This window comes from Aedes albopictus, chromosome 2, assembly GCF_035046485.1.
Source record: "Aedes albopictus strain Foshan chromosome 2, AalbF5, whole genome shotgun sequence".
In the NCBI taxonomy this organism is placed as follows: domain Eukaryota; kingdom Metazoa; phylum Arthropoda; class Insecta; order Diptera; family Culicidae; genus Aedes; species Aedes albopictus.
The window spans coordinates 362,685,021-362,707,325 of record NC_085137.1 but is presented as its reverse complement, the minus strand read 5'-3'; the positions used below and the strand labels follow the sequence as shown (position 1 = coordinate 362,707,325).

General features: G+C 41.9%; 1 protein-coding gene across 2 annotated transcripts; it reads right to left on the bottom strand.

Moving 5' to 3' along the window:
- Positions 1-646: 646 nt before the first annotated feature.
- On the bottom strand, positions 647-20,996 carry LOC109415881 (ubiquitin-protein ligase E3B). Of its 2 annotated transcripts, none has more exons than XM_020077138.3 (9): positions 20,518-20,996; positions 20,119-20,433; positions 19,632-20,056; positions 18,667-19,572; positions 18,429-18,600; positions 17,369-18,370; positions 2,159-2,288; positions 1,930-2,094; positions 647-1,873 (listed from the first exon to the last, which is right to left on the bottom strand). In XM_020077138.3, the coding sequence occupies exons 2-9, from the start codon at positions 20,373-20,375 to the stop codon at positions 1,589-1,591; spliced, it is 3,342 nt and encodes a 1,113-aa protein (XP_019932697.3). In that variant the 5' UTR covers positions 20,376-20,433; positions 20,518-20,996; the 3' UTR covers positions 647-1,588. The 2 variants fall into 2 exon arrangements, with proteins under 2 accessions (XP_019932697.3, XP_019932698.3); XM_020077139.3 differs by having other exon boundaries at positions 20,923-20,996.
- Positions 20,997-22,305: the final 1,309 nt, after the last annotated feature.

Genomic DNA, 22,305 nt, shown 5'->3' with positions numbered 1-22,305 from the left:
TAACGGACGGAGGCGGGGGTGGCAAGTTCTTGCTACAACATGTATCTGAAGCTAAGGGAACCTGATTTTTTGGAGTTTACCCCGCCTCCAATGTCAAGGGCAAACTTTTGAAACACCTTTCGGCGCAATCCCGAGAAAGATGATGACTAAACTAATTTGAATGGTTCGTCATCTTTGGTGTCGACATGTGTAAGTTAGTTATATATTAGTTTAGTCCAAATAAAGATAAGTGTATTAATTTGAAAAGAGGTTGCGTGAATCACATCGCTTACCAAAGTGAATCCAGAGCATGCGACTTTTCCCTCTCCCCACTAACAAAAACTCCTTCCCGTGACAGTCGTAGAGAAGTAGAGATGATCTCGGTCTCTAGTAGTAATGCACGTCATACTAACATTCCATCCCTTCCTCGAAGATCATAAGGACGTGGTCTTTGGCGTAATTGACTTAATATTGTGTGGAGTTCTCGAAGGTGCACATTGAGAGCGGTAGGCTAGTCCCAAGCTCCGTTTGTTGGTTCTTTGTGCCATTTTGATTATTCTGGTCAATTACGGAGTAGCAACTACAAAATGTACGGTCATGTTCATGCTCAAAACAAATTAATACATACCTTGAAAGATTTTCACAATGTTCGAGTAAAAGCCATCTCTTACATAATACTTTTGCATTTTTATTAACTTTTGCTGTATTTAGTCACTGACAATGATTTCGCTATTTGCGTCTGAACAATTTACACTTTTCTACGGAATTACGCTCGCTACACAACGTTGACACTGAACTTAAACACAAGGATTTGCGATCGATCTGCTGCTATTGCCACTCGAAAACCTCGAAACGACTAAACTGATAATCTCTTCCCATTGCTGGTTTGATCTAATTGCTGGTTTATGATTTGTACAGGAGAAACCGAATTATGAATGAGGGCTAGTTACCTACGATTTGAATGGGCCCTACTAAGGGATTGCCATTTTTAACAGACACGAATTCACACTAAACATCGAAAAGCAACCGATTTCCTCCGTCCGAATGCAGCAGACGCAAGAGGCAACCGTACAAGCTAATTGCTACGCAAACAATGTAACGCTTTCGGGGTATGTAATGTGCTGTGTGATCGGATTCTAATAAGAGTCGAGTAAAAATGGTTCAAACTGTTTGCGTAAATAAATTTGGAAGAGTTCGGTAGTCGATATCGCATTCTCAATCGTAGTTCGCCTATCGCTTATTCTATTTTTTTTACTATCACAGTTAATACATCATCTTTTCAACTTCCGGTTTGCTCCATTTCGATAGTGAAGGTTCTTTGCGCTTCTTCATAATCTCTTATTTCGTGCCACGGAATAGAAAAATATACCTTTTTGAATATGTTTGGATGATGAACATTAATTTGAAACTACTCGGTGTAGTACAGTGGTGTACCACTCAAAAGGAGTTGCATGCGCGAATATTAGCTATTTGCTTCCAGTACAAAGGTATAGAAAAATAACATCTGTATTCTAAAAATATACTTTTATCAACATAAATTCCAAAACGAGTACGGCTTTTCATTACGTTCTTTCATAATAAAACATACCTGACGAAGAACGACACAGACTTACGACAGCTCGAAGCCCGTATTGCTGGAGATGGCGTAGCGCAGCTTGTCCCGGAGCATGCTTTTCTTCTGATAGTTGGGCAGCTTCAGCAGATTGAAACACGTGGACGATGTTGGCAGCCGGTTGAGGGGATCTTTCTTCCGGATGGTGAAAAATCCCCGAATTACCGAACCGACGGTGTCGCCAATGTCCTCGTCGTCGCCCACCTCGACGCAGCGAATCGAAAATGGCGGCTCGAGATGGGCAAAGCCCAACAGTGGAGGTTTGGAACAGCTGGTTACGAACTGCAAAATCCGGTTTTAAAATTGATTGATCAAGACCTCCTTAAATTAGAACTCACCTTCAAAAACAGCTTCTTCTCTTCTTCGCTGAAATCTTTGGCAAGAATGTCCCACAGCCAGCCGACCACGCGATGGCCATCGTGGAATCCCCCATAATACTGGGTGTGTTTACGGAGGTCCTTGAGATCTAGTGGAGCCGTATCACCGGATATCAGTCGTTGTAGCTGTGGAAATGAATCGGAGTGATGAGTATCGACGAAAGTTTCCACCATGCACACAAATTCTCACCTCCGGAGTGGAAAATAGGGCCAACCAATCGGGATTCACTATGCTGCGGAAGCCCCGAATGAATGCAGCCGTCTGATCACGTATTTGCGTATGCATGCGGAAGTACGCCATATAGTGGATGTAGTTGATCCTGTGGAAACGGTTTTTAGTTTTTAGTTTTTGGCTAAATTTACGCGTCATGGAACAATATTTAAAAATATTTAGACGACCTCGAACAAACGAGGTACAATTGGGGTTTTAAATTTTGAAAAAAATGACGATTTTTTAATGTTATACAAAAGAGCACCTTTTCCTGAGCCACTATGGTTTTTTTCAGATTTTTAGAACTTTATTTTGGCACTTTAAATCAATTTCAAAGAGATTTTTTTAAATCACCTTTTGACAGCTGGGCAACTGCTTGACAGCTCCGCCCAATGCAAAATGCGACGAGGGGTGATTCGACAAATTGCTCCCATACTAACTTCAAATTGATTTTTGAATAGGTTCCCGGGCACCAAAATTCATGAAAATTGGGATTTCGGTTCAGTTTGACTTGGAGATTTAGAATATGGAATTATCTCAACACCGCTAAAGAAGCCAATTCTGACGAATGATGCAATCAACCATTGTATCTTTGTCCATTCTAGATTTTAATATGTATGCTCATTAGACTGGGTCAACAAAGTCGATTTTTTGGAACAAAGCTTTTTCGATTCATTTTAGCGTACAAAGTAACTGTGCAAAATTTGGGAGCGATTGGTTGCTTCCCCGTATTCCGCATTGCGATTGAAATTTGTATGGAATTTTGTATGAGAAAACGTGATTTTTTGCATTTTTCTCATAAATTGAAATTTTTCTTCTAAAACAATCTAACCAATGACGGTAAAGTATAGCCTAGGATATGCCGAAAAATTTTGCCGAAGACCGCAAAGTGATCCGACACTTGTGAAAAAAGTTATAACGTACAGATTGCCCGGTGGTGCTTAACATTTAACATGTAAAGGAATAACATCAATAATAAAATCACAATTTTTGGCCTAAGTTACCAGGCGAATAACTTTTTTCACAAGCGTCGGATCATGCTTTGAGAAGTCCGAAGAAAACCCTTTTTTAAGTAATCCGTGAAAGTTTAAGAAGTTCCGTGGAGTTTAGTGGTGGCCGAATCTGGAACAGTGATCCGGGGATATTTTTGTCCTGGACGACCAAATTGAAAACTAACCAGTCTGGTCCAGCGAGTTCCGTAGATGTATTGAACGGGTGGGGAATGTTGTTCTTTTCCGCATGTTGAATTAGTTCTTGCTCCTGCTGTTCGGAGAAGACGGTAGCATATCGCGACAAACTCTGCCGTGCCAGAGTTTGTCTCGGAACAGCATGATTCAACGCTGCCCTTTTCACGGAACATCCTCCCACTTCTACTGCTTCGATTGCGGCACGAATGTTATCGTTTCCCCACTTTTCGGTCGGAAATACGTTCATATTTCTTCTTTTTCTTCTCAATTCTGGTGCTCTTTGCACAGAGCTAAAGAGCGGAAAAATGGCGCAGCGAACTAACGCTATATTGCCAACGAGTTTTCGTTTATACTCCAATGGAGTTTACTTCCTGGTGAGTACACCACGAACACGACCGATCGTGTCGATCGCTGCAGTCGTACTGGTTCATATTTCCAAACCATTTTACTGACGAACAACTTTCAGAACCAAAACAAAAACTGACAGACGCTGATTTGAGGTTATGATTTATTTTATTTTATCCCACGCCGAGGACCTGGGATCGAGTCCCACTCCCGACAAACTCGCAAAATGTGAGTTCGTCCTTCGGAAGGGAAGTAAAGCGTGGGTCCCGAGCCTAGGGCTAAAAATCTCGTTAATACAGATAAAAAAAATTCATTGTGTGGTGAACTTGTTTCGGTAATGAGTGCTGGTTTCACCCCGTGAGAAATGTTTTTTTAAATTCCGATTATTACACTATTATTGTGGATTTACCGGCTACTTGTATTCTACCGGTTACCACAGAGAACAGACATCCAGGCTAGAACAAATTTCAATCAGAAAGTTGTGTAAGGATTTGAATCTTCACTTGAGTAAGGTTGCAAACCAATATACGATGACAACACTAACGCCGCCAAACACCAAATTGCCACTGTCAGTGGTGAATTGAAACATTTCAAGTGATGAATTTAATTAGTATGAGAAATTAACCGATTGCAGCGCCACGGTATTGCCACTTGTGTTGCCGATTTCAAATGGCCGTTAAATTCCTTACACAGTTTCGAAACTGGACTTGGATGTCTGTTCTCTGTGCGGTTACTTAAGTATCCGTTATAAAGTAGCCGTTTTCATATAAAAATCAACTTGATTGTTAAAAAATGAATGTCGCTGAGTAGCTAGTGGCAACGAGGAATAGCGCATACAATAAAAATGTTCAAAATAATTTTTAAGTTATTTTTTTTTATAAAACGGCTACTTTGGAGGGCCTCCATGCTTAACTCGTGAGTGAGCTGTGAAGGCAACTCTCCACGCGGTGAATGTAAATTTCATTCACGCTGTGGAAAGTTGCCTTCACAGCTCGCTCACGACTTTGGTATGCGTGTGCGACCCAGGCAACCAGTAATCGTATAAGATGATGCATAAGATGATAAAGTGGAGGCCATATGCGTACATATGCGCATATGGCCTCCACTTTATCATCTTATGCAACATCTTATACGATCACTGGTTGACTGGGGACCCCAATGTTATTCGGCAAACTTTCAGATAAAACTATCAAGGTTAAATTCATCCATACATTGTTTTTCGATAGCATGCTTCTGAACTGAGATAATAGCAAATGAATGTAAACCTTTGCAAATGAATGGTCGCAACCTTGTTGGAGGCCATACTGAAGCGACCGGTAGAATACTAGTAGCCGGTAAATCCACAATACATTCTCCGTTTACCAAATTTTGAAATACACACTCGATACATAATTGATCCTCAGTAAATACTATGAGCAATGATCAAATGAATGTATTAATCCAATATATTAACACACAGCTTATTTAGGGTCTGTTCCAATTGATGAATTAAAATTAATTTTTACTTAAACTTGACAGTTCGATAATTATTTCCTTAGGAGAACTGTCAAGTTTAATTGTTGAACTGTCAAATCTGTTTTTTTATCTGTATTAACGAGATTTTTAGCCCTAGGCTAGTTCATCTCGGGACTTACGCTTTACTTCCCTTCCGCAGGAAAAACTCACATTTTGCGAGTTTGGCGGGAGTGGGATTCGATCCCAGGTCCTCGGCGTGATAGTCAAGTGTTTTAACCATAACACCAGGTCCGCTCAACAAGTAACAATTAATTTTAATTAGCCAATTGGAACAGACCCTTAGTGTCTCCAAAATCTTATAACAAAAACAAGTTTTCAATCGAGATCAAATCAGTTGCATTTTTTCATGTTTTTGAAGTAATTACTGCCTTATTTTCTCAATATTACATGGTTTTGAGTCTGTCTTCGATTACCTTTCAGCGGTATATTTCTAAAACATCGGTTTTGTCGGATTTTAAAAGGTGCTCATCTTGCCCCGTCCTACCCTATAGTGGTTGCCGAAAGTCGTACGTCAATACACGACCGCATCACCGTGAAAGTCCTCCGTGAGAGGTGAAGTCACCAAAAGTCCAGTTTATACCGGTAAAAGCCCAGCAAACCCCGCGGCTGGTCCAGGAATCGGTGATATCCAAGAACTCCAACCGTAGTCCGGAAGGAATCCGGCGAAGCCCAGCGATTCGTCATTGACCGGTAGGAGGATCGGTGACGCCACGTCGCCAGTGGTGGTGATATCACGCTGCATCAATACGACGCAAGCAGTGAAATATTGTCCGTGCAGTTGGATCCCGGAATTTTCGACTAGCGAAGTTGGATTTTTCTCCAAATCCGTGCGTCGGACCTAACTTCGGAAGTGGTGCGCTGTATAGCGGACCAGGTTTACTATACAGCGTACCACTTCCGAAGTTAGTTCCGACGCACGGATTTGGAGAAAAATCCAACTTCGCTAGTCGAAAACTCCGATTTTCACCTAAATTGAGAATACTAGATTGAAAGTAGTGAGCTGAATTTTTGTATGGTGAGATGAATATTAGAACCAAGGCGCTCACGTCAGCAGAAAAATCCACGTATTACATGCTAGTCAACGGAAAAATCCCACGTTAATAACTTTTGTGGTGACCTGTAAATAACACATCTATATACCTTGGCAATTGGGTGGATATTGTCTATGGATGGGTAGTTTGAACTTTAGAGTGTTTTGGTCTGACAGCGGAAGTGTGGTAGTCGAGAGAACAGAGGCGAGCAGTAAGACGTGTGTGCGGAGACGTAGGTTGGCTATCGGAGGTTTCCGGAAGACACTGGGAATCCTGAAGACCGGAGTAAGCCGAGTGTCACAGTGGCGACGAGGATGGGATTGTGAGTTGGCTGGGGGAAGAACCTGTTTGATAGTGAAGATGAGTGGAATGCAACAAAGATGCATGGAGGATGCAGGGCGAGAGGCGGCAGAGCAAAGTACTCGGTTTGCACAATGCGCCGAACAGGGGTGAACGATGGCCGAAACAACGAAACTGCTGGATTTTTGTGTGAGGACGAGGTGGTGAGAAAAACTTGTTTTTTCACACGTACGGCAACAGATATTTTTTTCCACGATGCAAGCGATGGCAAATTTACGTGAAGCGGCTGGCACAGAGCACCGCACAGCTCCCGGAGAGCGAAATCGAATTGATGGCCCCGGAGGCCGAGATTATTGAGACAGCTGGTGCGAAGCACAGCGTAGCTCCCGGAGAGCGAAAAAAGGTGGTCCCGGAGACCGTAACCTAAGAAAAAAGCGGCTATACATGGCATAGCGCGGCTCTCGGAGAGCGTAACAAATTGATCGACTGATGCATAGAGTTTTACATAGAAAACTAACCTCATTTTTCTCCCCGAGCGAGAAAAGAACGGCAACGAATGGGAATCAAAACAAACCACCGGAAACTCAAAATTCGTGTGGGAGGAAAAAGGATGGGAAGAACGAAAATGAACCGAACGTTCATTTCTGACGACATCGTGCAAAACGTAATTGTATCACGTAGCTCTTGAAGAGCAGTGCAAACAGGACAGTTGGTATACATACATATACTTAAAAAATGCAAGCAAGCAGCTGTAATTTGAATGTATTCAAATCCCCGAACTGATTAGTGTGCGACAGTGCCAGTAGAGGCGCTATAGAGTTTTGCATAGAAAGTTAACCTAAATTTTCTCCCTGAGATAGAAAAAACGGCAAATGAATGGGAATCAAAACAAACCACCGGAAACTGTCAAAATTCGTATAGGTGGGAAGAAGACGAGACGAACGAGAATGATCCGAACGTTACGTCTTGCAAAACATAATAAACGAATGCGGAAACCGTTTAAGTAAAGCAAAACAAATGTACGCTCTTTATTCAAACGGCGCACATATTTCACATCTACATGTGGAATTTGCAGATCAAAAGGAATGATCTTGATGCGTGAGAAATTCGCTCAAAAAGTCGTTTATCTTCGATATCCATACGTAGCTGTTAAGAAATGGCAGTTCAAGTGACAGTCACTGCAGAATTGCTGTAGAAAGTTTATGCCAGGATACGAACATGTAATTTCTTGGGCGATTCCGTTTGATCATGATATTGGGATATAATGTGCACTGGTGCCACCGACACACGGCCAGTTAAAACTGTGAAAATTTACACACAAGTAGAGAAAAGAAAAACAAAACAGTAAACAGCTTAAGGTTTTTTGACGTAGGACTACGTCTCTGTTTTCTATACCCGGTGTCATTTCAAAATTTATGAAACCAAGAGCGTTACGTTTGAGTGAAAGATTTTAAACGCTCACAGTACCTTTCCCACTGAACGAAATGATAAACAAATCCCGTTATCCGAGAGATGAAACTCCCGCGTTCAATTTGTAATATTCGGTGAACCTAAAAATCATTGATAAATAGTTAAAAAGTTGTTTTAAAGTTAGACATTGAAATCGCTGAAATCTATAAATATGGGTAGCGGACAAATTTTCTCGTTCAGTATACCAACGCTCTCTGATTGGTGCGCATCGTGGGGGCAACTACGATGCAGGAAGGAATGCGATCATGCGAGAGCTGATCGTCAGTTCCATTTCGACCACCGTCGAGGTGACACCTCGAGCTGGGCAGCGGCACATCGACTCAGCGACGACACTTGGCTATCGTACTGATAGCACCAGGAATCTCATTCACAACAGCAAGCGGCGGGCCAGTTTTCGATTGCGTCTAGCGTTGAGCGCGGAGAAAACCAACACGAATTGCGTGGCATTGTAAATTCATCAAAATCGTCCATTATTCAAACGGTTCTTTTCAGAGCCATCGAAAAAGATTTCTCAAGAGTTAATTGGATGAATTTCCACCCTCGATCGAGAAAGGTGTAGTGCAATGCAAGGACAGAGCGGCGTTTCTCAGCAAAAGCAAAGCCGGTCATTAATCGCATGCGCGGCAGCAAGCGGCGGGCCAGTTTTCGGTGGCGTTCAGCATTTAGTGCGGAGAAAACAAACACGCATAGTGGCATAGTGAATTCATTTAATTTTCTTCCTAAAATTATTCATTATCCAAACGGTCCTTTTAAGGACCATCGAAAATGATTTTTCAAGAGCTGTGAATCGAATAATTCCATTCCAACGAACGGGAAAAGTGTAAGTAGTACAGCCGAAAAGTGAATGATTTTGAATGCTTGGTGACTCAGCCAGCAACAATTATGACGTCTAATTGTTCCACCCGGACTTTGGCAACGCATTATCATATCCGGACCATTTTGCGTGAAAATGTTTCAATTCATTTTCCAAATTAAAATGATCTAAATCATCTAATATTTTGGTTACATTATCTGTTCAATGGAAATTTTCTCATTTCTCGGTTGATTAATCGTTTGATGCGTCTGGAGCATAAGGGGCGGGTCATGCAAACGAAATTAACTGAAAAGCCAGCCGAATGGGAGGAGCTTCATCTGCCAATCTAGGGGTATAAAAGCAGTGTTCTCTGTTTTCTTTCGTCATTTTCGTTGGATCAGTCAAGGAGGTTGGAGGTGGATGTCACCTCCAGCAAGGCAGCAGCACAACAACCCAGCGACTACTCTCGGCTATCGTGCTGATGATAGCACTTGGAATCGCATCCATGGCAGCGGCGGTGGGCCAATTTTCGACGGCGTCCAGCATTCTCCGCACTCCGCAGCGAAAACCAACACGCATTGCATGGCATGGTGAATGCATCAAAATCGTCCATTATTCAAACCGGTCCTTTTCAGGACCATCGAAAATGATTCCTCAAGAGTTAATTGGATAATTTCCAACATCGATCGAGATGTAGTAGTGCAACCAAAAAGCAAAAGACAGAGCATCGTTGCCAGCAATAGTGAAACTGGTCATTATTGTAATCCACGGCGGTCCAGTTTTCGGTGGCGTTTATCATTCAGCACGGAGAAAACCAACACGCATTGCGTGACATGGTGAATTCATGCCATTTCGTTCCTAAAATCGTCAATTAATCAAACGGTCTTGTTCAGGACCACCGTTAATTATTCCTTAAGAGTTTGTGAATCAGCTAATTTCATTCCATCGAACGAGAAAAGTGTGGTGCAATTGAGAAGTGAAAGATTGAATACTTGGTGGCCCAGCAATAATGATGAAGCCGGTCACTAATGGCCTAATGGTTCCACCCGGAATTTTACAACGCATTATTCTATCCGAAGTATTTTGCGAGAAACATTGTTTAAATAAAATTAAGTTAAAACATTTTTCGAAAATGTTCGAAGGTGAATATATGACGAAGCCACACCTAGAATTTTCTAGAGCACAAATCTGAAGAACCGAATGTCGGTTTGCGCTTGATCGTTTGGTTACCCGCTGGTGGTGAATCGAAATTATCCAATCCGTTCAATGAAAATTTGCTCATTTCTCGGTTGGTTAGTTGCTTGATGCGTCTGGAGCATTCGGGGCGGGTCATGCAAACAAAATAAACTGGAAAGCCAGCCAAATGGGAGGAGCCTAATCTACTAATCAAGGGGAATAAAAGCAGTGACCTCTGTTTTCTTCCGTCATTTTCGTTGGATCAGTCAAAGGGAACGGATGTCACCTCCGCAGCTGCGCACCAATCCTGCGATGACTCGGCTATTTAGCTGATAGAACCAGGTATCTCATCCACGGCAGTAAGCGATGGCAGTTTTCGATGGCTTCCAGCATTCAGTGCGGATAATTTTCAATTGTCTTGCCGAAATCTCCTGTTATTTAAAAGGTCCTTTTCAGGACCAGTGAAAATTATTCCTCCAGAGTTATGAATCGGATAATTAAAAGCGACAGACTGAAAACTTAGCAACAGTATAGCCGGCCTCTAATTGTTGTTCGCGTAACTATACAACGTATTGTTAAATCTAGAATATTTCATGAAACTGCAATCAAAATTATCTAAAATTTCGTTAACAGCAATTGAGTTGTGTCAAATACACATGGCGACGGTTGCGCCATCTGTTCATTTCATAGCGGCAATTTTAGTTATTTTAATGATTGTTGCGATCGCAATATGATGTTTGGGAAGCTATGGCTTAACGCCTTTCAATATTATAATCATTCTTTCCTTTCGATGAAAATTCTTTCAAATAACGGTTGAACATATATCTTCAAAATAAAATAATACTCAACCCTCAAGTGATGGCCAACCGCGCGAGTTACGGAAGGTTTAACTAATAAACATCTTATGAATGCGTTCAGTGAAATGGATCACATAGGTAACAACTTTAATCAACACATCACTCCGCCGAATTGAATTTTGCCAGCATACATTGTGTAGGCCTTTTATGTGATAAATCCGTTATGCATTTATTTACGAAGGTCGGACAACAATGACACGAAAAATCAGCTGATTTAAGACTTCAAATTAAAGGGCCCATTTTAATATATAAAAGTCGGAACCTCATTCCAGCCTTTGTCCTACGTCAACATTGCGGTTATGTCTCAGACATTACCCACCCCTAGTTTTTTGACGATGTTATGAATTCTCTGCATTGAAATAATTGTAGAGAAAAATGGTTGAACACATGGGTTTAGTCAAGTGGGCACGAGGTGGCGATAGTCGACCACTCAAAGGATCCACTGTTAAAAGACTAAGACTGAGACTTGAGTTTGACTGTTGCTCATCCTAATTATCGAAACACGGATGATAGAGACAGATGCATATCACTGAGTCGAGTGTTATTAAGGTAGTTCAATAATGTTGGGTCCAAGAAAATGTACGTAGCTATCCGTTGCAGCATTGAGAAGCTGAACAAGATGGAATTGTCCGGGAAGGACATGAGTACCAGGATGCGACAGAGGTTGATCGTAAACCGTTTGGAAGAGCTGTTTCAAGAGGCAGAAATGAAAGATATTCGGTATGGTGCGACGTTATTAGAAGTTGCATTGTTTAAGAGATTGTAGTTTGACCTTGTTGAAGAGGAGAAAGTCTTTGCAATTTTCTCAGATGGAGATATCTGGTATTATACTATATTATCTACAAGAAAAAAATAAGGCAGCACCAGTAAAACGATGAGGCTATCTCGAATGGATTGAACTCTTGCAAGTGTTTTTAAAGTGAGAAAAAAGATGAAAGCGAATCAAGGATATTTAGATACTTATAATTAGAGGCAGAGATTTGTAAAGATGTTTGTGAGCATTTGTAAATTAAGATCGGCATTTTATAAAGAGCAAAGTCAAGACTAAATGAAGATTAGCGGACTCCTGAAAATAAGGTGTCTTATTATTGGTCTTAATATTAGTTTCATGTGATGGTATGTTACGTAAATGCATGTTTTGGTCTGAAAAGCATAACGGATTTGCTCTGCAAATTGGCATAAGACTAACGTGTTGCCTCTCAACGAACGCTGCCGTTTATCTTGAGCTTTGATTATGAAAAATAAAACAATTTCGTAGACAAAGGGAGATGTGGTGACCTGTAAATAACACATCTATATACCTTGGCAATTGGGTGGATATTGTCTATGAATGGGTAGTTTGAACTTTAGAGTGTTTTGGTCTGACAGCGGAAGTGTGGTAGTCGAGAGAACAGAGGCGAGCAGTAAGACGTGTGTGCGGAGACGTAGGTTGGCTATCGGAGGTTTCCGGAAGACACTGGGAATCCTGAAGACCGGAGTAAGCAGAGTGTCACAACTTTCACTCAACAACCACGTCGTATGCACCATTCTGTTTGGTGAAATCCACCTTATTTTCACGTAAATCGTTTCAATACATTTGTGTTGGTGTACTTCTGACTTGGAAGTTTCCGTGATACAAAAGATACGTGATTTTCAGGTGTTTAAAAATAAATTTAATGTGCCGCCGAGAAGTAAGTTGCTGCAAGAACTGCTTGTTGATTTAGAGTTTCCGACCAAGTTTTTGCAAATATTTAACGGCAATTCAATTTTTGAATGCAAAAGACAGTGTTTATTAATGAGCAGTTGTGACATTTTGCAATTTAATAATTTTAAAAGCTGGCATTTCTCGAGGATTTGCCGTACGGTGAAGATCTGGTTTGTTGTCGACCGGCCGTCCATGTAGTCGGCTAATAACTTCCCACGAACTCATTCGTTTTAGATGACAGACGATGGAAGATGATCTGGGATAGCACTTTGTTGGCTGCATTTAAAATGTTGATCGCTCTGATGTTCTCACATTTCAAACGGCCGCTTTTCTTGTGAATGGGGCAGATTACCCCTTCCTTTCACTCCTCCGGTAGCTGTTCGGATTACCAGTTCCTGACTATCAACCGGCGTAGAAAGGTGGCGAACTTTTCTGGGATCATCTTGACCCCTGGGCCCTTAACTTCCCTCAGCGTGGGAGTTTGCTCATTTTTGTCATGTAGTCGTTCCCTCGGTTATTGTGGTATACCCGTGCCTACAGGGTGCGTGCGGTAATTTTGCACTAACCTTTCAACAGGAATATTTCATCAAAGGGTTGCAATAAAAATATAAATCCCACATCATCAAATGCACCATATTTCTAGTGAACTGTGAAAAATATAAAACCATTAATAATCAAAAACGTGGTGGTATGAGAAAATATTTTCAGATCCTATGTTTTACACTAGCGCGCCCAATAACATTTCGGGTTCAACTATTTGTTGTGTAAATAAGACGAAATCAGTAAAATGTAATGTGTAAAAGCCCGATAATGATACACGAGACGTAATGATACAGATATGCTTCGAAAATTATAATTTAAATAATTTTGACGTGGTGATTTTAACAAATTATAAATATCCAATAGCATCTATAAAAACTGGTTGTTTTTTCGATACACTAAGTCTAGGGTACAACTTTTTTGTTTAGCAAGCATCGGATCACTTAGCGGTCTTCAACAAAGATGTTCCGCATAGAATTCCCTATAATATGTATGCATGTATGTATGTACAATCCATCTCCCACTGACCGGCAGTGCTTTTATGGAAGAAAAATGTCTGCGCCTATTTTTAACTTTTATCCATAGACGCAAACACTTTTAGTCCTGGAGATGGAAGGTGATAGCTCTACTGCACGTCCAACGACCCATTTCAAGTATGACAGGGCTTCCACGTACATCTTGAGGTCGTTTTCTAAAACAGTAAGCCCCGCATTGATGCATCCGGATATCAATTGGATATCTGGAATGCATTAACACTTCCTGAATCAAAAATTTGCATTTTTGTTTCTGGCGCGTATTTGGTAAGGTAAATATCACATGTATGAATAAAATGACGTTTTTTAATTAGAAAGATCTCACCAAGTTCTTCATAGTCTGCAGTGATGTAGTTGTATTCTTATTTCTCCAGCGGTGCAGCAACGACCCAAATAGGATTGATTTCAATGCCGCGTTAACTTAAAACCACGTGGAGCGATCAACCGAGTCAGCGATTACTGGCATCACACCGAAACTCCCGAATGATACTACGCTGAATATACACTTTCATACGCGGAAAACTGACTGGGTGGCGTAATACATCCCTCGCGCACTGAAATCGCCGGCGTCATCGTTTATTCTGGGCCGAAAATGAAAAACACAAACGAACGCGTACCGAAACTAGCTCCTGCTGTCTCGAACCTCCCTCGAGCACTGAAATCCACATAGAATTCCCTATAATACTACTAAAAATAAGGGTTATTGAACGCTTCCAGTGCCATCTAGTGGCAGAAAACTAAAACTATGCCATTCCTGCACATATTTGTACCAGTTTTACCATATAAACTTCAGACTAGTCGAGCGATACCTAAGACCTTATCAATTCAGCTCAAATTTGTGCTGTAGCTTATGGGAGTCTAAAATTTTAAAGTTTTAAAATTTTTAAAACTCGCCATACAAAATAAAACAGCATTGCGAACGGCCTTACGATATTTTAGTTTTAAATTTTCTCATAAATGTTTGAGCAGCCCTAGTAGAATACCATTGCTCAAATTAGAATTTCCGACTTCTTCCAGTTATTTCTCCGCTATCTTCCATTCCAGCGATGTAGTTTTTTTGTAGGTAACAAGCCTATGGAATCCCCCAATTACACTGAAAAAATCAGCTTCATAGCGTTCTTGACAGCTGAGAAAATGCAGATAGTATACAGCTGCTCCATATATTTATACTCAAGTTGTTCGTCTTCTAGAAACCTCTTTTTCAAATTTATGGGATATTTTTTGAACGGCACACATAACGATGATATCATTGGAGCTCCTCGTGCAAAAAATATTCTAGTTTTACCTAAAATAACACAATTGTTGACCAAAATATAGAGAACAACACTAAAACGGACTTGCAGCAGGTCTCAGGATCGTTCAAAAAAGGTTATCGATATTAGGATCCACTTTTTCCTAAATCATTGAAATAATCACAATTGTTCGCGAAAAAATCATTTAGTATAGATCTATTGTCGAATTATTTTTAAAACGTGTTTTATGATTACGATATGATTTAGTGCAAAAATTTCGCACGCCCCCTGTACGATCTCCACATCCGCAATATGAGATTCTCAATAGATTTTTGAAACGTTCCCGTTGAGGAGAAGCTTCGAAGGATCCAAACATGGTCGACATGAACTCCAATAGCACATATCGAAAAAACAAATCTTAAACAAAACACACATCACCTTACCCTACCAAATTAACAGAATATTTTTGTAAATGAGTATAAATATTTTTGTAAATGAGTATAAATGAGTATGAGCATGAGCATTAGTATGGGACAAATATCAAATCCTCGCTCCAGTCGACCTTTTAGATCCCATTTAGGTCCCATATGAACTGTACAAAATTTCAGCGCAATCGATGAAACTATAATTTAGCGCAAGCGGTTCAAAGTTTTCATAGGATTTACTATGGAAAAAGTTACACTTTCAGATAAAAAATCCCAGAGGTCGTCCCTTATCTCCTTAACTCAAATCGATCAATGTTTCTTGTAGAAAAATCAATTATGAAACTTTCCTTCGAAGACTGCAAAACAATTGGATGCTTGTGGAAAAAGTTATTGATTTATTACCGATTAGTGATCCAATGAACGGCTTTTTGTTTTGTTTTATTAGCAGCACTGTAGCTGCTGCCTTGGCTACTGCTGTTTCTGGGGGTGGTGATGCCTTCCGCCACCCCATGCAACAACGGCAGCAGCAGTGCTGCTGATAAAATAAAATTAAAAGCCGTTCGTTGGATCACTAATCGGTAATAAATCAATAACTTTTTCCACAAGCATCCACTTGTTTTGCGGTCTTCGAAGGAAAGTTTCATAATTGATTTTTCTACAAGAAACATTAATCGATTTGAATTAAGGAGACAAGAGACGACCTCTGGGATTTTTTATCTGAAAGTGTAACTTTTCCCATAGTAAATCCTATGAAAACTTTGAACCGCTTGCGCTAAATTATAGTTTCACCGATTGCGCTGAAATTTTGTACAGTTCATATGGGACCTAAATGGGATCTAAAAAGTCGACTGGAGCGAGGATTTATTTTCTCCATACAAGCGTGTACCATACTAATGAGCATAGATGACCGCACAATTCGTAGTTGCTACTCCGTGATTGATCAGAGCAATCGAAATTGCACAAGGAACCAATGAATAGGGCTTAGGACTAGCTCTCTATTCTCACTGTACGCAGTTCGAGAGCTCTTAACTTTAATAGGGTCAATAACGGCGCCGGCCACGTCCTTACGGTCATCGAGGATGTGAGGGAATGTTAGTAAGACAAACGTTGTTAAAAAGACCGCGAATCGCTGCATCTCCACGTTTGTCTCAGGAAGGAATTTTTTGTTAGCAGGGTAAGGTACACTGCCAGTCCGGGAGTCAACTATGGTTGGTGATATGATTTGACAATGGATTAATTTACAAAAACCGCCGTTAACAACCGACCACTTTTCGACGCAAAAACTAGCCATAAAGAAAATTATATCGTGCGTCTCCACTCCACTAGGGAGCAGAAACTTTTAGTCTATTCCACACAGAAATACACTGAACGTGACTCACTTGTCGGCGCCCGGATTTTTTCGACCGGCGAGAACGAACTAACACTTTTCACTCTTTTGTGTAAATGCAAAAAATAAAGAAAATATTTATTATCAACTAAAAGTGTATTGGGAACAAGTGCCGACGGGAAGCGAAAAATTCGGAACCGAATCGATTCACGACGCGTCCACCGCACGCTCACCGCCGTCGAAATGCTCACTACGGAATACAAAAAAGAAAGAGAAAAAAATCGAACCACCCAAGCAAATCGCGCGTACTGGCACCCGGACGAAATCCTACCAAACACTTACTTTTCAATTGAAAATTTAGAAGTGGAAAAACCTTTTAAATGACTTTTTTTTTGAAGTCGAGTTTGATGTCTTCCTCAAAAAGGCAAAACATTGGTATAGAATCTATAGAATACAAAAAAGGGATTGAGGTGCCACTAAACAATGTAAAACAACTAATAATATATTCTGCCTTCGTTAATAAGAGTGTTCTTTGCGTTTTGGCTCAAGACCCTGCGGCGCACCTGAGAGATGTTCACGGCGCACCAGGGCGCCGCGGCGCACAGTTTGGGAAGCACTGCACTAAACTGTAAAGCAAGCTTTTTCCTAGTGATGGCGTTACGCCAAGAAGAGAAGAGCAGGAGAATCCAGGTACTTGTTCAAGGTTAACTGACCACATGTTTACAAGGAATGAGCGAATGAATTTTATTGCAAATGCCGGTTTCTTATACTCACTTATTATCGTTGTTGACGGCCCGCGCCTTTCCTCCGGGATACAACTCGTGCGTCACAATCTTTCCCATAACGTCCTCATCCACGCTAAACGTGAGATCCAAATCGGCCACATCCCCGTGGTAGTGCTTGATAAAGGTCAAACTCCGATACAGTTCCTTATCCAGCGACGGCAGCTCGTCCATACAGCTGTACAGTGCCTGATGCGTTTGACCTAGGACTTGCGACAGGAAGAACGAAGCGAATGGGACGTCCACCACAATCCCTTCGTAGACCGCTTTGCCCAGCATTCTTCCGACAAACTCGAACAGTTGTAGGTGGTTTTCCTGCATGTGCGACGTCGGCGACGGATACAGCCTTTGCTCTGTGGTCGTTTTGAACAGGTTTAGCGATGGATCGAAAACTCGCTTGATCGTTTCCTCGAGAAATTCCTTGAACACTCCGTCCTGATCGATACCGGCTTCGTCCAGACCCTGTTGGTTGACAAACCGTACCCGAATTACGCCCTTTAGGGCGTGAGGGGGAAGCGCCGCCAGCTGCCGGTAACCATCTTCCACTATCCGATCGCGATGAACCGTGACCAAGGCGGAGCTGGGAGACGCACATGCCGATTCCGTCAGCCCCAGCACCGCCTTCTCGTTCTGGACGAACTTCCGGAACAGCTGCACCCGATCTTCGTGCGGGATAATGTGCGGCATCTTCTGCAGCAGGATCTGGGTATGCTTCTTGCCCTTTTCCAGGTCGGTCAGAAAGTGCGACGGTCGGATGTCCCGAATCAGCCAGTGGTTCTGCGGGGCAAACGAACGCCGACAGTCGCGCCGGTACAAACACAGTAGCAGGGTGTGCGTGGACACGAACAGCGGAGCGCTGGTCACGGTTTTGATGTCGAAAATTTGGTCCTGGATCGTCCGGTAGAGAAATGTGTTGAGAAAGTGTGACAGCGCGATGTAGTCATTGAGGGTGAAGGGATTCTGCTGTTCGTACATTTCCAGATCGTCGAGGATTCTAGAATAGAAGGAGATTAATGAGTGGTAGGCGAAATTTGATGATATTTGAGGCTTACGTGACGTAGTGGGTCATGCAGTCACAGAACAGAGACAGTAGTAGAAGAGGCGGTTCGTAGCTTGTTTGGTTGACTTGCAAGAGTTCAATGAAGCCTTTCAGACCGCAAGTTGGTCCAAGCGAACCAAGAAGCAGCCATAGGTCGTGGAGAACGGTGTCGTTGTAGCATAAACCTAGTGGAAAGGATAAAAAGAGTTAAGATAGTCCAATCGCACCCTATTAACGATGTACTAACTTACCCGACAAAATGTCCAACCTTAGCTGCGACAGTGCATTCAGCGCCGCGTGATACATCGCACAGGTCAGCGCCACCCGGGACATCTCGGCCGATCCAATTTTTCGGAACGATTTGTTAGTCTTCTTCTCTCCTGGGCCACCTCCGCCAGTCTTAATGGAGCTCCTCTCAAACGTCAACGCCCGTTTTAGCAAATTCCCCGTACTGTTCCCACTGGGGATGCTGTACTCGATGGTTTCATATCCGACGGCCAGTTCTTTGAGGTTCTCGCCGAGTAGGAGCCGCACGATTCGATGGTTCCATAGGAGATGGATTTGCTTTTTGATCAGCGGGAGGTTTTCGTTTTGGAGGCGTTCCTTTCCGGGAGTGAACCATCCGAGCAGTTCGTGCCACTGGGTGAATGTTCCGGCCGATTGACCGACGCTTTTGAGGATACCGCCGAGGAGCTGTGTCACCACAAAGGTGAAGGTTGGATAAGCTAGTTTGGAGGCATTTTCCGGAGATTCCAGATAGTACAGATGCACGATGTTGGACAGAAGGGAAAGAAGATACGAGTTCTGTAGCGTATTGATAACGTACTTCATGGTGGACTCGGTGCTGAGGAGATCCAGTGATTTCTCCAGGATATGATGCGATTGCAGGTTGGTAAGACACTCTTGGGCAAACTGTTCCAACTGGAAGGTGATCCCCGGAACGGATAGAATCTGCACCAGGAACTGGGACATCAGGTTTTCGCTGAAGTTGCTGGAAATAAGCGGTCGAACGGCCAAGGTCATTATGGCCGTCAGGGAAATCGGCTTAAGTGTGATGACCGTTCGACAGGTTCCCTTCACCAGGACACTCCGAAGGTTCAGGTAGAAACCTTTTTGTACTAAATCACCCATGATGTTACTGCAGAGCTGGAGCATTCCTGGAAGAAACACATAAACCAATAACCGCAATACTTCTCAAATTCTACTTCATTCTTACCTGGTTTCAATCCTGCCAAAGATTTGTTCCTCAGCAAAACCCAGCTATTGGTCGACGTGAACGCCACCAGCGTGTGCAAATATAAGGCTAATGATATGCTATCGCTGTGCGCTTCCGGCCGTAGTAGGTCCATGGCCATGCAGCAACGATACAGAAGCTTCTTGATGTGCCGTATCCATGCTAGACTGTAGTCTTTGTTCAACGCTACGCCAATGTAGCTGGTTTTGGGAGAATCCGATTCCAAACTTGCGGTCAGATAACGACACAGACGCTCCAAGCGTTCATAGTTGGCCGAATCTTCCGGAGAATCAGTCTTCCACTGCAGGATAAAGTGTGACGCGGCGTGGTACACTTGCAGGCAGGGTTTCAATTCGATGTCTTTCGTGGGATTTGTAACGGGCGGTAGAAGGGTGTCAAATTCCTCTCTGAAAGATAAATTCAATTTTAGATATATATATGTATTTTGAATGACTTCATATATACTTACAAAATCAATCTTCTAAACTGGGTCCTCGCAAGCCAGCCGCGAATATTCTTCTGTAGCAACACAATCGACTTATCCCGTTTCTCCTCCAATGCCCGCTCGTTGGCCCGTTCCTCTCGAGCGGCTTTGGTTTGCTCCAGGAAGCTATCCTTCTTGGTTTCCGTACGGCCAAACATTTTTTTTTCCTTACGCTTCCGGCACCCTCTATATAAAAAATCGATTTTTCTCAAATTTCTATTTTCCGCCACCTCCTCCTTCATTCATAGAAACAGCAGCAGCAGCCGTACGGTCTCATGTGGTCCGGCCTCCACCGTCGAGCTATAATTGAAACAAATTGAATCCAATTGAAAACATTGCTATTTGCGACCGCGCGCGCCAGCGTCTAACAAAAAATTAGCGTACCATTGCGATCAAATTCGCCGCACAACCAAACACAAACACAGTCCTTTTACAACCGCAAAACGAGAAAGCAAAAAACAGTCGATCTGTTTTTGTTTTGATTTGGGATGCTGCCTACCACCCACGTCAAAACAACCAATCCGAAGGGAGCACCACCCACTCAACCCACTCCGCGCACCCACCCAGTGGGAAAATCCACCACCGCACAGGCGACGAAAAGTTGAAAACTTCCGACCGACCAATACGAGACGACGACGCACCCCTTCAGATTTTTGCTTTTTTCGCGACGGATTTTAGCTTTTGCCACCTAAAAACTATTGCAGTGAACGCACCGAATCGTTGGCTAACTATTGCACTGCTTTTCGATAGGATTTGATGCGGTTTTACTGCGGGAAATACGAATTTTACCAGCTGCCAACAGAATTTTCACTGCACTTTTCCACTTTTGTCTGACGTTTTTCCTTTATCGCAGTCGCAGCTGATTGTTTTTTTTTTCTCGATGGCGAGAGAACTGTCAAATCAGAGATGGATTCTGGCGCTGTGGGAAGGGGTCGTTCAAATATCATGGCATGGAAAATTTTACAATTTTACGCCTCCTTCCTCCACCAACGTTGCAGCTTTTGTATGGAAATTCTAGAAATTTTGTATGAAACATGAAATACCCTTTCCTTCCGTTAAAGTATTACGTAAATTATGCATCATCCCCAACTTGCGTGCAAGCTAGCGAAGGAATCAACCTACACTCAGCTAAATAACCTTAAGATTTCCATAAGGCTCAACTTATGAAACAGCCATTAAATAATTCATAATGATTCGGATGAATTTCATAAGGTCACTCTATGACGTAAAATCGTCTCACAGCGTGGCTTTTATTCATGTTTAGCACCATGGTATTCTCAAGCGTCGGTAGCCGTGTGGATAAAACACGGGCTCAGTGATCCCGACGTTCATGGATCGAATCCAGTCTGCATCATTTTAAGATTTTTTTGTTCTTTTCATAAGTCTATCTTATGAAATTTTTCATAGCAAGCACGATCAATTTTCATAAGGTATTCTTACACTGCAAAAACTGCAAATATTTATTTTATGTGAAATTACACATTGATCCAATCGTCCTTCTCACACATATATTTTATAACCCAAAATATAACTAACATGATTATTGTTTATGCTTTTGATTAGTTTCACAAATCATTGTTATGTGTGATCACCCATAGCAAAAAAATATGTGTGTACACACATACTAACAATGTATAGAGAAACCGTGTTTGCATCAGTGTCTGTGTAAGCCGTCGGCCGAGCCGCCGGCGATGCCAAAAGTGAGAAGATGGCGACTGAAACACGTTTACAAAATAATGTGCTGCGTGAGTTGCAGTTCGTAGTGGAGTCATTTCTTCCTAAATCTTCGAAGTTCTATTCTCTGAAGCATGGAATAGTTGTCCTCAATCGCACCAAATTGAAAAGTCTTTGGAAACTCGAGAATTCTCAGGAGCACAACTTTAAAACATCATCCGAAACCTGCTTCGGAACTGCAGCAATACGATGTTCCAATCTTTCCAAATAAGCTGATTGCTGTGTTTTAAAATCATGTTAACATCTTTTTGGATCAAACTTGTAACATTAATTCCCGATAAAGTTATATTCTCTAATATAAAAACTATTTGAGTACATCTATTAAATATATAAGTAATGTTATTGATTTTATTTGGTATTCTAAATTGTTTTTATGTGTAATCTCACATCAAAACGATAAATACCAAAAAATAATTCGTTATGTGTGCCACCCATAAA